Source organism: Dermochelys coriacea, chromosome 14, assembly GCF_009764565.3.
Source record: "Dermochelys coriacea isolate rDerCor1 chromosome 14, rDerCor1.pri.v4, whole genome shotgun sequence".
Classification (NCBI taxonomy): Eukaryota; Metazoa; Chordata; order Testudines; family Dermochelyidae; genus Dermochelys; species Dermochelys coriacea.
Window position 1 is genome coordinate 21,075,232 of NC_050081.1, and position 12,558 is coordinate 21,087,789.

The following is a 12,558-nucleotide window of genomic DNA, read 5'->3' on the forward strand; positions in this document are numbered from 1 at the left end:
TGGACAAGTCCCCTGCCCTGGAGATCTAACTGAATATATGCTAAGTTATGTGAGGTGCAAAAAAGGAGGCTGAATATCAGTTATTTAAAATAAATAAATTAAATTCAGGATACAAGTTTCCATATACCAAGCACATCATTGCTTGAAATATAACAAAGTTATAGTCCTCCCCCCTGGAATATCAGTTGCATTAAAATACAGGAGCCTCATTCCTTGGAATCCCATGACATATTGGTGTTTAGGTTCATTTCTAGTGTTTAAAATATTTGGATAAGACAATTCCTTGTGAGGTTATTATATACCTGATGGCACAGAATGTTCATACAGCAGCTTTTTCCCAGGGAATCACAACAAGAAAAATCCTTTTAACACATCAGTGGAAAGGTCACAAGCTACCCTGCAAAGTAAGCCCTGTTAGTCTGATCTTTTCAGATCCAGGCAGCTAGATCTCAGTTCAGTAGTCTACCCTGATTCAGCAAAGCATGTGCTTAAATTTAAGCATGTGCCTAGGGCCTATTTCTCAAAGGTATTTCGGTGCCTAATTCTCTTAGAAATCAATGGGAACTAGGTGCCTAAATGCCTTTGAGAATCTGAGCGTAAATGCTTTGCTGAACTGGGGCTTCTGAGTCTGATCCAAAACGTACTGAAATCAATGGAAAGATGCCTGTTGACTTTGCATCTGACCAATAGAGTGTCTAGAGAAGGAAAATGCGCTGGTTGGTTTTGTACCATTTCACCAAAAGCCGGTTTTGAACCGTGAGAGCACCTGTGTGTCGCACTGAAGTCAGTTGAAGGGAGTTACAAATGTGCAGTGCATCTGATAACAAGGCTGTCAGTTATTTAAAATCAGGGAGGGGGGTGGCGGGGGTCCAATTGTGTACTCATGCTGTGCAATTTCTCTCTGACCTGATTCCAACATCACACCCATTTTATACCAGCATATCGTTATTATGATTCATAATACAATAACGCCTTGGAGCCTGTCATGAGCCTGGACCCCTTTGTGAAAGGTGTGTACAGACATAAAGCAATGTCAGCTGAGACTGATTTACAGTGGTGTAAATGCGATCAGATGGAGGCTAAGTGGGAGATGCCGCTGTGTAACTGAGAGAAGGCTATGACCCTCCATACAGATACTGTGCTTTAAAGAAACACTGTGAAAGTCTAAAAGTTGCATATGATACAAAACACAAACCCAACCCTTATCTGGGCTCAGGACCACCTTAGCTTATTAAAAACAGAAAGATTTTTAAACATCTTATTTGCTTTCCATCACCAATCCCCTCCCCCCCCGCCCCAGCCCACTTTACTCCATTGGGAAAAATCAACTCTTTAAGTCAATTTCACTTTCCAAGTTCTGCTATACTTGCTCAGTAAAATTGAGCTGAGGGTTTCCCTACACAGGGGACTGGTTAAATCCATCCCACACCCTTGTTTAGGATTTTCAAATCAGACTAAGGTAATTTGGTCCCAGATCCTCAAAGGTATTTTTTTTTAATTCACTTAAATACCTTTTAGGATCTGAGGCTTAAATCATATTAGATTTCAATGGGATTTGCAGGCCTAACTTTTCTTAGGCTACTACGAAAATGGCAAGCTTTATTCAGTCAATGGGATTTTCAAAAGCACGTAAGTGATTTAGGAGCTTTGAAAGTCAAAGGGCAGGAAAGAGTTTCAATGGTACAGATGACAGATGCAAAGTGTTTGTCCACACACCAAAGCTGCACCACAACTGGTATAGTTAAAGCAGTATAAGCCTCATACTGCAGACACAGTTATATTAGTATAAAGATGCTTTATAGCAGTATCGCTATTTCTGTACAAGAAGGGGACTAATCTATATTGGGATCAGCCATTGTTATACCAGTCTCCATCCACATTAGTTGTACTGCTGTAACAATATTGGTTAAAAAACCCCACACCCCTAACAAACACTTATACTGGTACAAAACCTGTGTATAGAGCAGGCCTACCTTTTACTGAAAAACAATGGGCGTTAAGTCCCTATATGTCATTGTGCCTGTGAAACTTGCTCCCTGTTGTGCCTAAGGCATTTAGGTGCTTTTAAAAATCCCACCTCTTAGTTTTGTGAAACTTTTTTGTTTTGTAACAAAGTCTAATTTTTGGCCCTAAACTCGACTGTGTCCCTTTTAAATGATGCCAGTCACTCAGTAACTAAGCAGGTGGTCTAGTTCCCCCAGCTGGTGTCATAAGGCCATTTGATTTTGACGCCCATTTGCTTTCACAAGGGTTAGGGGGAAAACCTTGCACCAAGATTAATGATACATCCCTGTACCTCTACCTTTGCAAGACAATTTGTTCCAAAGGTATCTCACGACATGCTTTTGTTGCATAGCTAGTCATACTCAATCTGACAGCAGCAGACAATGATTAAAGGCAATGAACACTTTATGAAACATACTGGTCCTTAAAGACTAACAGATTTATTTGGGCATAAGCTTTTGTGGTAAAACAACAGTTCTTCAGATGGTTTTTTACCCACGAAAGCTTACGCCCAAATAAATCTGTTAGTTGTTAAGGTGCCACCGGACTCCTCGTTGTTTTTGTGGATACAGACTAACACGGCTATTCCCTGATACTTGATACTGGTCCTTGATTCTGTTAATAAATGATTCAAGATGGGATTGTCGATGTTCTCAAATGGAGATGATGGCTTATAAGAGATCCAAGACATTGAGTCTGGGAAGCGATTGGAAGGTCATGACTGATTTCTTCACAGTGCAGGGAGGAATTGCAGCGAGGCTGCTTCACTGGAGCTATTAGGAAGTCACAATGCCTGGTCCAGTGGCCACTACAGGGTGACATGGTACAAGCACATGGGCTAAATTCAGCAGTGGATATAAGTTCAGAAGGACTTTTAGTGTACTTTATACCTCCTTCTGAACCCCCACGCTGTCACCGTACAGGACTGTTAGACTCTCTCTGGGTATGTCTACACTGCCATCAGAGGTCTGAATGCAGCACATGTAGTGAGACCTGAACTAGCTTTAATCTAGCTAACCTGAGTGCCAAGAGCAGGGAATCCCAGCAGTATGTGGGCTGTCCAAAACTGCCCAGAATCCTGGGTAGTTACTTGGGAAGTTTGCTTGTGTGGTCACGGCTTCATTGCTGTTGGTACCTGAGCTAGCCAGAATCAAGCTAGCTTGTGTATAGCGGCATGTGAGTGCAGACGTACCCTCAGATGTTGCCAAGTGAAATGAGATTTCAGAGCCACCTCGGTGATTTAGAAGCACAAACCCTATTGGCTTTCAAAGCAACTTGACTTCCTGTGTCACTTAGGTATGTCTCAAAATCCAACCCGGGAAGACTAAATTAGCCTATAGGAGCGTAACTTACACTCCCATACAAATCACCTCTGGCAGTGGTTGCATGTATAAGCCAGGCTGAAAAAATGACACCGAGGTTTGTTATCTGCAGCCCAGGGGATTCTTGCCATAGGAATCACCAATATTGAATACAATGTTCAGCCATTATAAATATTTTAAAATGAGTCTATATTCCACTGCCAGGAAGTTGAAAGTTCAATAGACTCCCTGTTGCAGAGTACTGCAGCTTTCGGGGAGGGGAAAGCATTATGTCATATAAATATACGAGTGAGCGTCTTACATGAGTCAGAGCTGTCTGGAAACACGATCTAATAGGCCACATTTCACAGAGAGAGCTTTCATTTCCCTTCAATGTGTCCTGTGTGTGTTGGGAATGCATAAGGACCATAAATACTGTAGCCCTCTCTTAAATACAAGGGGAATTGTCACCAGACCTCAAGAGCGCCTTTTCAAAGTGCTAGGTATGGGGAGTGGGATTTTCAGATGCTTGGTTCCAATTCATGTGAATGGATGTGGTATGGCCAAAACCAAAAAGCCACATCTTGAAAACTTCCACGGATGGTTTGGATGAAACATATTGGGCCTTTTTAGTTTTTTTCATCTAGGATTCTGATCTGAGGCCCACTAAAATCAATAGGAACCTTTCCACTGACTGCAGTAGCTTTTGGATCAGGTTTTAAACACCTGATTGCGGCCAGCTCTTCACCCACAAGCTAAAAGAAGCTTGGGGTAACAGAATCAGGTCACTCAGACAGCTTCAGCCTTTGATGAACTTCAAAATGCATTGGTCCCTCAACCCTCCAAGGAACCAGCCACTGCCTTGCTGTTAGGCTTAACCACTGTGATACCTAAGGAGGCAATATCATTGCTCAACAACAGCTGAGTTTTGGAACTAACGGTGTAAAATGGCATGCTCACATGGGAAGCAGAATATATGGAGATGCCTGTTCAAAGAGCAATGCCAGTAGGACAGCTGTAACCAAACCAGTGGACTGAATGAAACAAATCAATTGCTTTCCATAGATTCAATTTTCAGGTGAAGTGATGATAGCAAAAAAAGTAAAGAAGGGCCAGGTTTGATGGTTCTCCCATCACCCTCACCAGCTGTGCATGATCATCAGAAACTATAGTGCTGGTCAATGCATTTTACATTCTGAAATTTCATTGAAATATTCCAGTAAAATGTCAAATTTCAGGGGAAAGGAAACACACTTTGTCACTGATTTTTGCTAAAAACATTTAGCAATCTGCTTTGATTTTGGCATTTGGGGCTAGAAAATGGAAGTCCAGAGGAGGTGGATAGGGAAATATAACAAGGGGGAAAAGTTAACAGCTTTACTGCTGCCCCAAAAGAAATTTTCTGGTTTGAGTTTTGGATGAAAGTCGAGGGAGGTGATGAAAATTCTTGCACTGTCCAAATTCATCTGCAAGTTCTGTTTTACTCAGCTGAGAAAGTCTGACTGTTGCCGCAGCCCCTTTGGCTGTTGTGACCACAGCTGGCCAGGATCTTAACAACAGGCGAGCACTGTAGCCACCCATGACTCCGCCCTTAAACTGACTTCTGCGAGGATTAAGACACAAAGGGAGGCATTATGTGCTTGAGCTAGCGCTGCGGCTTTCCTTTGTTCTGGGTTGCGTTTGGCTGATCTGATCGCTAGTTTTTGTTCTTTGTTTGGTTAAGATGATTATAAAATGTTTACCCAGATGTTTTGTGCCACGGGATGCTGCCAAAAAAGGGCTTAAAGCTGGAGCCAGAACATTCTGAATCAAGAACTGAGACAGAGGATGACCATATTGGCTGAAGGTAGTGGGGTTACTGTGGCCTCTTGTGCTGGGGATGGGAGGGTGTACTGCAGAGAAAATGACTTAACAGTTTTCTAGCACCCTACCGTTAGCTTGCCAGGCAGCTGTTACTGGACTTTGGGTAAGGAAAACTGAGCTCAGATAAGGCTTTATGGGGGTAACAAATGGGAGAAAGTCTTGGGGCCAAGGCCTTCAGAAAGCCCTGCCAACATTAACACAAAGTGATTTTAAATAGATCGGGAAGTGGGTCCTGTTTGTGAATCCACCCAGGTTTGGTTCTGCAGCAGTGAGGGGGAAAGTCCTTTCTGAGCCCCTGCAGCCTCAGCAATGTGCAGGATCATTTCTTAAGCGGGTTAAGAGAAAAGCTGGGAAATGGATTCAGGAGAGCCAGGAGTGGGTGGAAAGCCCAGCTCTAACCTCTTTCTCTTTACACGAATGTGATATTGGTGTCAGATGGTGCCCTGAAGGTTTTCTTTACCTTTGGAACAGGTAGGCAGGAACTGGAGGGACCACCTGCAGAGCTAGAGGGTAATTTCACACACATCATCTTGACCTCTTTGATTGTCAACTCATTATCCTCCTGAACTCTCTTCTCTGCTGTGACGCCTAAAAAAAATCTTGACAACAGTTATGCAGCCGGTATGCTGGAACCACTGCTTTTCATGCTGACAAGTATTGTCTCATTGTTACCTAGTGCTCCCCCGGCTGTCTCCATCTTGTCCTAGACCGTAAGCTCCTCATGGCACAGACTATCTTTTGGTTCTGTTCAATGGAGTCTTGATCCATGAAGTGCCTAAGCACTACTGTAATTTGCCTAATAAACAGCAACCGTAATGCACAGAACCTATCACAATGGGGTCCTGGTTCATGACTGGGGCTTCCAGGCTCTAATATAACTAATAATCATCTTATGAGACTACGGACAAAAGGGCCAAATTGTGTGATTTGGGCACTTGCCTAATTAATGGATAGTTACCACCAACTCACTTTATAGAAGCCACAAAACAGCCGTCAAGAATCAGGACAAAGAATTGAGATCTCCAGGTATTGTAACAGGGAGGATTATTTTAACGAACATATTGAAAAAATCCGACAAACCCAATCTGCTCTTTCCTGTTTTCTCCCCCGTGCTGCCATTTTGTTCTCAGCAAGGCAGCCATTAGGTTCTCACCACACTCTTGTGAACAACAGGCTGTTTTTTTGGGTTTTTTTCAAATGAACCTTTGCTCCAACATTTTCTCTTCTAAGATTTTTCTGAAGCCAAGAAGGCCTCGTCCAACATATTCCTGAACGTGACTTAGCAGGATACCTCACACGCCGCCTCTCCCACAACTCTGGCTCTTACCCTGTTATTCCGTATTCAAGAATATACAGGACATGGAGTCCCCCACACCCCACAATGACTCCCCTCTTAGTATGAAACCCCATGAAGGCCACACCCTCAAACTCTACAGATGACATCCAATGGGAGGCATGTTGGCTTGGTGAAGTTTCTGAATGGGAATCTTGAAAGAGGTGGGTGAGCTCTGAAATAGTGACCCGGAGAGAGTACAAGTGATGGGGGAAGCTGATTGTGAGCTGGTGGGCTAGAAAACAGCCTTTTGACTACACTGAGATTTTCATGTCAAAAGATCAGTTTTTGTCAAAATCTATTTCCTCCCCTCCTCCGCTTTCTACAACCAAAACCCAAATTATTTCAATTTTATATATAAAAAACCCTTCTGTTTTTCACCAGTTTCTGAAAAAAAAGCTAGGTTTTTGGTTGCAGAATTTTTTTTCCACTTTTTGGATCAAACCCCCCAAAATTTCAAAGAAAGATTGATAAAAAAGTGAAAAAAAAATTGATAAAAAATTTTCCACAGGAAAAAGAATGTCCTGACCAGCTCTGGGATCTTCAAAAGTGAATTAGGTATTTAGGCCCTAAGGTCCTATTTTCAAAAGCGACTAAGGGATACATTTTTAAAGGCATTTGGGCACCTCCCATCGGAGTTAGTCACCTAACTAGATTTAAAAGTCCAGCCCTTAGTCACCAAGGCCCAGATCTGTAAAGGTATTTAGGTGTTGCTGCGCTCACTGTTGCAATATCTAACTGATTTAGGAGCCTAAGTCCCATTTTCAAAAGTGATTTAGGCATTTAGGAGCCTCGATCTTAATGATGAGATTTAGGTGCCTAAATCTGTTAGGCATTGCAAGGCTGAGCACAGCAATGCCTAAAAATACCTTTTAAAATCTGGGCCTTAGAAGCCTAAATCCGATTGACTTTCAATGACAGTTGGGCTCCTCTAAGCGCCTATGTCGCTTTTGAAAATGGAACATAGGCAAATTTGAAAATGATGCTCCGAGACTTTTCTATAGACACAGTGTCAAATCCTGAAACCACTGACATAAATGGCCAGAGCCCTGTTGACTTCAACAGCACCAAGCTTTGTCTCACAGCCACCTTGCCTCATCCGTGGAAGGAGACACCAACCCGCTGCTAATAGAGGAAAGAAAACAAACCAAGCAGTGACATCGTGTCAAAAAGAACAAATAGAACAGAAAGTGTTTTCAGCACAACGCTTACATTTTTGTTTTGCCCTCTCTACTGATTGTAAAAAAAATATATATTATATTATATTTTTTCTTTTCTTAAATTATTCTTTTTTTCAGCCTCAGTCCCAGCCAAAGTCGTGCCCAGTCATCTGGTAGAACTTCATGTTGAAAGGCCTGTAGAACTCCCGCAGTCTCTGCACCACCTCTCGGTCTATATTGGGGTGGGTCCTGCCTTTCGTTTTCCCCAGGCAGTGTGGTTTGCTGCTGCCTTCAGCCTTCTTCAGGCAAGGGAAGCCCTTGGTTTTGTTGAAGTAGAAGTGTTTGTCCGTGATGATCCTCTTAAGGCCCAGAAAGTCCTGAACCCTGCCCAGCTCCCCGGCAGGGTCACTGATCAGCCTCTCCCCGCTGACGAAGAGGATCTGCCCAATGGGGAAGTAGAGGAGCCAGTTCTCCAGGTGCTTGGCATAGATGCCGATCTGGATGGCGCTCCACGAGGTATCAATCAGGCCTGTAGTCCTGTTTTTGAAGGTCAGGCTCTCAAAGGTGGGGATATCGGGCTTCTTTGAGAGAGTTTGTGTGTAATCAGAGATGGCTCGGGTCACAGGGTCCCGCACCACCACGATGAGCTTGGTGCCCTTCGACATGGCAGAGATTCGAGCAGGTGCTTCCTTGGTGACGAAGTAGCTGGGAGTTTTCTCCATGGTGATCTGCCCATCCAGGGTTCTGGGCATCAGGTCCCTAACCGGAAGAGAGAGAGAAAACACATTAATGCAGAACATCATTGGGACTGGGGCACGCGAGTCCAGGGCACAACATGGCCCAGAGGATGATGACCTGGGAGTGAGCATCAGGGTGCAAGGACACTATCTGTGTCCTGGTGACCAAGGGGTTAACTCCATCTCCTCCTGCACAGGTGGTGAAGGGGAAGAGCTCTGATGCTCTGATTCAGCAAAGTACTTAAGCACAGGCCAAATTGCAAGCCCATGAGTGGCCCCATTGACTGCACTGGGACTGAATGTTTTTTCAAGTGAGGCATGTCCTGAGAACTTTGCTGAATTGTGGCCTATGGGTGGCTCTTCGGGAAACAGAAGGGAAACCTGGGCTCCACACCAAGGGTCATGGGATAGGGCTGAAACCCAAGTAAGGGAGTTTCCCATTTCCTTTCTATTGCTTAACTTGATTGGTTGCTGTGACCTTACTGACTGTAGCTGCATTGCTCCACCTGCATGTTCTTCCCTATTCCTTAATTGGATATGTCCGTTAACAAACAGTTCCACCCTTGCATGGTACCTCTGAGTTGTGTCAGTAACAGAAATGCAGTGGGAATATGGATTGCCCTTCTCCAGCCAGACACATTTAAGTGTCCCAATGGCTCAGAGAAGGGCAGTACTACAGAAAGCGTGATGCTACTCAGGGAGCCAGGGCGGAGAGACTGTCAACGTGGAAAAACAACAGACAAGAACGCAGTATCATACATATTGAAGTTAATGCAACAGGAAAGGTAGCAATACCTGATGATCCATTTCCACTGGAGTCACCAGAAATACCCCCATGGACTTTGGCGGGAGTTGGATCAGGCTCTTGGGGCTTGTCTACATGGGGAAATAGCCTGGAATAGCTATTCCGTACTAGCTCCCCGTGTAGACACTCTTATCTTAATCTGTTTTGGAACTGGATTGAGCTAATCCACCCAAATACGCTCTCAGGGCAGAAAGTAGACTGAAAACTGATCAACAGCACCGACGTGAAGAGTGGGTTAATAAGGATGTCAGTTATGATACTTTTCAGAGTAGCAGCTGTGTTAGTCTGTATTCGCAAAAAGAAAAGGAGTACTTGTGGCACCTTAGAGACTAACAAATTTATTAGAGCATAAGCTTTCGTGAGCTACAGCTTTCGTGAGCTGCATCCGATGAAGTGAGCTGTAGCTCACGAAAGCTTATGCTCTAATAAATTTGTTAGTCTCTAAGGTGCCACAAGTACTCCTTTTCTAGTTATGATACTGCCCATTTATGTTCAATGAGACTAAATTCTAAAAAAACAAGGTCCAGGAGTTACTGGGGTTCTGGCTTCTGTGAGGATACTATCGTGCCCCAGTGCCTCCAGGATCGCTTGCAATAACTTCTTATAATAACATTGTACAAGCAACACGCTTGGTTGATCATAGGATGACTATGAGTTGCCAATGTGATATGGCTGTGAAAAAAGCTAATGCTGTCTTGGGATGCATCAGGAGAGGTATTTCCAGTAGGGATAAGGAGGTTTTAGTACCGTTATACAAGGCACTGGTGAGATCTCACCTGGAATACTGTGTGCAGTTCTGGTTTCCCATGTTTAAGAAGGATGAATTCAAACTGGAACAGGTACAGAGAAGGGCTACTAGGATGATCTGAGGAATGGAAAACTTGTCTTATGAAAGGAGACTCAAGGAGCTTGGCTTGTTTAACCTAACTAAAAGAAGGTTGAGGGGAGATATGATTGCTCTCTACAAATATATCTGAGGGATAAATACTGGAGAGGGAGAGGAATTATATAAGCTCAGTACCAATGTGGACACAAGAACAAATGGATATAAACTGGCCACCAGGACTTGAAATTAGACAAAGGTTTCTAACCATCAGAGGAGTGAAGTTCCAAGGGAAGCAGTGACGGCAAAAGATCTATCTGGCTTTAAGATTAAACTCGATAAGTTTATGGAGGAGATGGTATGATGGGATAACATGATTTTGGTAATTAATTGATCTTTAACTATTCATGGTAAATGGTCTAATGGCCTGTGATGGGATGTTAGATGGGGTGGGATCTGAGTTACCCAGGAAAGAATTTTCTGTAGTTATCTGGCTGGTGAATCTTGCCCATATGCTCAGGGTTTAGCTGATCACCATATTTGGGGTCGAGAAGAAATTTTCCTTCAGGGCAGATTGGAAGAGGCCCTGGAGGTTTTTTGCCTTCCTCTGTAGCATGGGGCACGGGTCACTTGCTGGAGGATTCTCTGCTCCTTGAAGTCTTTAAACCACGATTTGAGGACTTCAATAGCTCAGACATAGGTGAGGTTTTTCGCAGGAGAGGGTGGGTGAGATTCTGTGGCCAGCGTTGTGCAGGAGGTCAGACTAGATGATCATAATGGTCCCTTCTGACCTTAGTATCTATGAATCTATCAAGGCAATAACTGTACAGAGCAGTTTCATACTCTCTAGTTACGTAGAGAGTACATCTTCACTGCAAAAAAAGGTATGTTCTTAACTCGGATTAATATAGCAGCGTGACACGGAACTCAGGTTAGCAGCTCAAGTTAAATTCTGTAGGGGAGCATGGGCTGAACTCGAGTTGCTAACCTGAGTTAAAAGCCGAGTTGCCTTTTCTTTTAACCTGAGTTAGCTAACCCGAGTGAAGAACACACGCTTTATGTGCAGTGGACACATACCCTTAGGGAGATGTGGCAATGCACTTGATGGGCCTGTCTCACAATACATGGTAATGTATTTTCATCAGCATGTACAGTGGAGGACGGAGCAGGATCTGAGTCAGGAGGAGATGGTATAAAAACATAACAGGGAACTTCCAGAAAAAACTCAAACCATTGCTTGCAACTGCACAGTAAGAACCAATTTAATCTATAAATTATCGGAGTCCTGTCCCTTTAAATTCCTCTTTGCCCACATTGGGATTTCCTGTCTCCTGGCTTGAATTTCGTTGAATAACACTGAGTTCCTGTAAGAAAGACACTCCCTTCCTGTAGGGTCTGAGGAATTTTAAAGGGCCAGGACTGTCAGTCACAATCTTTTGGGGTTATCCAGGAGACAGCATAATGGTTTCACCTAAAAATGTGCAGTACTAGCCCCCTGCCCTCAATGCTTTCCTCCTTCCCCTCCGCCCCAAGGAATTCTACACTCCACATTTTCATCCTGTCCGTTCGTGAAACTCCCATCGCCTTCGGTGTGAAGGGTGTGGAAAAGCAGCCTTTGCCTCTAAGAATTCAATACAATGCGCAAAAGGCCAGGGAATTCAGGGTTAAGATAACCCACCCTCCTAGGTGCAATGCACCTTGCTGGGCCTAAACTCTGTGAGGTCCAAAAACAAATTACATATGCTGGGTTTCTTATGCAAGCCAAGCTTCCACTGATGCTAGTGTGCGTTTTGCCTGAGAAAAGATTGCAGGAGCTGGTCCTATATTCGCTGCAGTGCTTAGACAAAGAGGAATGAACTCACAGTGCCAGCCTGAACTAGGAGCTCCTTTGCATGAATCTGGTTAAGACAGACACATACAAGTTGAGGCAGAGCGAGGGTGGGGCTTTGGGGGAAGGGACGGAGTGGGGGAAAATGGGCTTCGGGGCCGAGTTGGGGTGGAGCACCCCCAGGGAAAGCTGAAAGTCGGCGCCTGTGGCATAGGAAGAATAAGTGACTTGCCCAGGGTCACACCGAGCATCTGTGGCCTAACAGGGAATTGAATCAAAAGCCTCCCGAGTCCCGGTCTAGTATATTGATCACAAACTCATTCTTCCTGCTGTCACTGAATTTGGGAGGCCACAGGGCACCATGTTCGATCCCCTTAGGCTCATGCCAGCTTTCAGGACACCTCTGAATGAGCCCAACAGCTGCAAAATGCCAGTCATTCAAATGAACCTGTCCTGGGCCAAGTGAGAAGCCACCTCAGATCTACTTTTTGTTGATTCTCACTGCAAACAGCTGCTATCTGCTGTAAATGAGCCTGTTCTTCCCAGAGGACACTGAAAATAAGCAGGACGCCAGCTGCTGCTCTGGTAGCAGGTTTCCCCTCAGTGCAAAGAAGGGCTCTCAAAGAAACCACACCCTTTGCCCCTGAAAAACAGGGGTTGTAATCAAATCTGCAACTGACCCATAGCCTTTGACCTCCCCTTGG

At 44.2% G+C, this 12,558-nt stretch overlaps 1 protein-coding gene across 1 annotated transcript in view; it reads right to left on the reverse strand.

Moving 5' to 3' along the window:
- Positions 1-1,305: 1,305 nt before the first annotated feature.
- The window catches only part of LOC119843358 (heparan sulfate glucosamine 3-O-sulfotransferase 3A1-like), a 90,326-nt gene continuing 79,073 nt past the window's right edge, over positions 1,306-12,558 (reverse strand). The window contains exon 2 of the mRNA XM_038372600.2: positions 1,306-8,420. Coding sequence (XP_038228528.1) covers positions 7,802-8,420 — 619 coding nt within the window. The 3' untranslated portion in view covers positions 1,306-7,801. The remainder of the gene's footprint in view (positions 8,421-12,558) is intronic.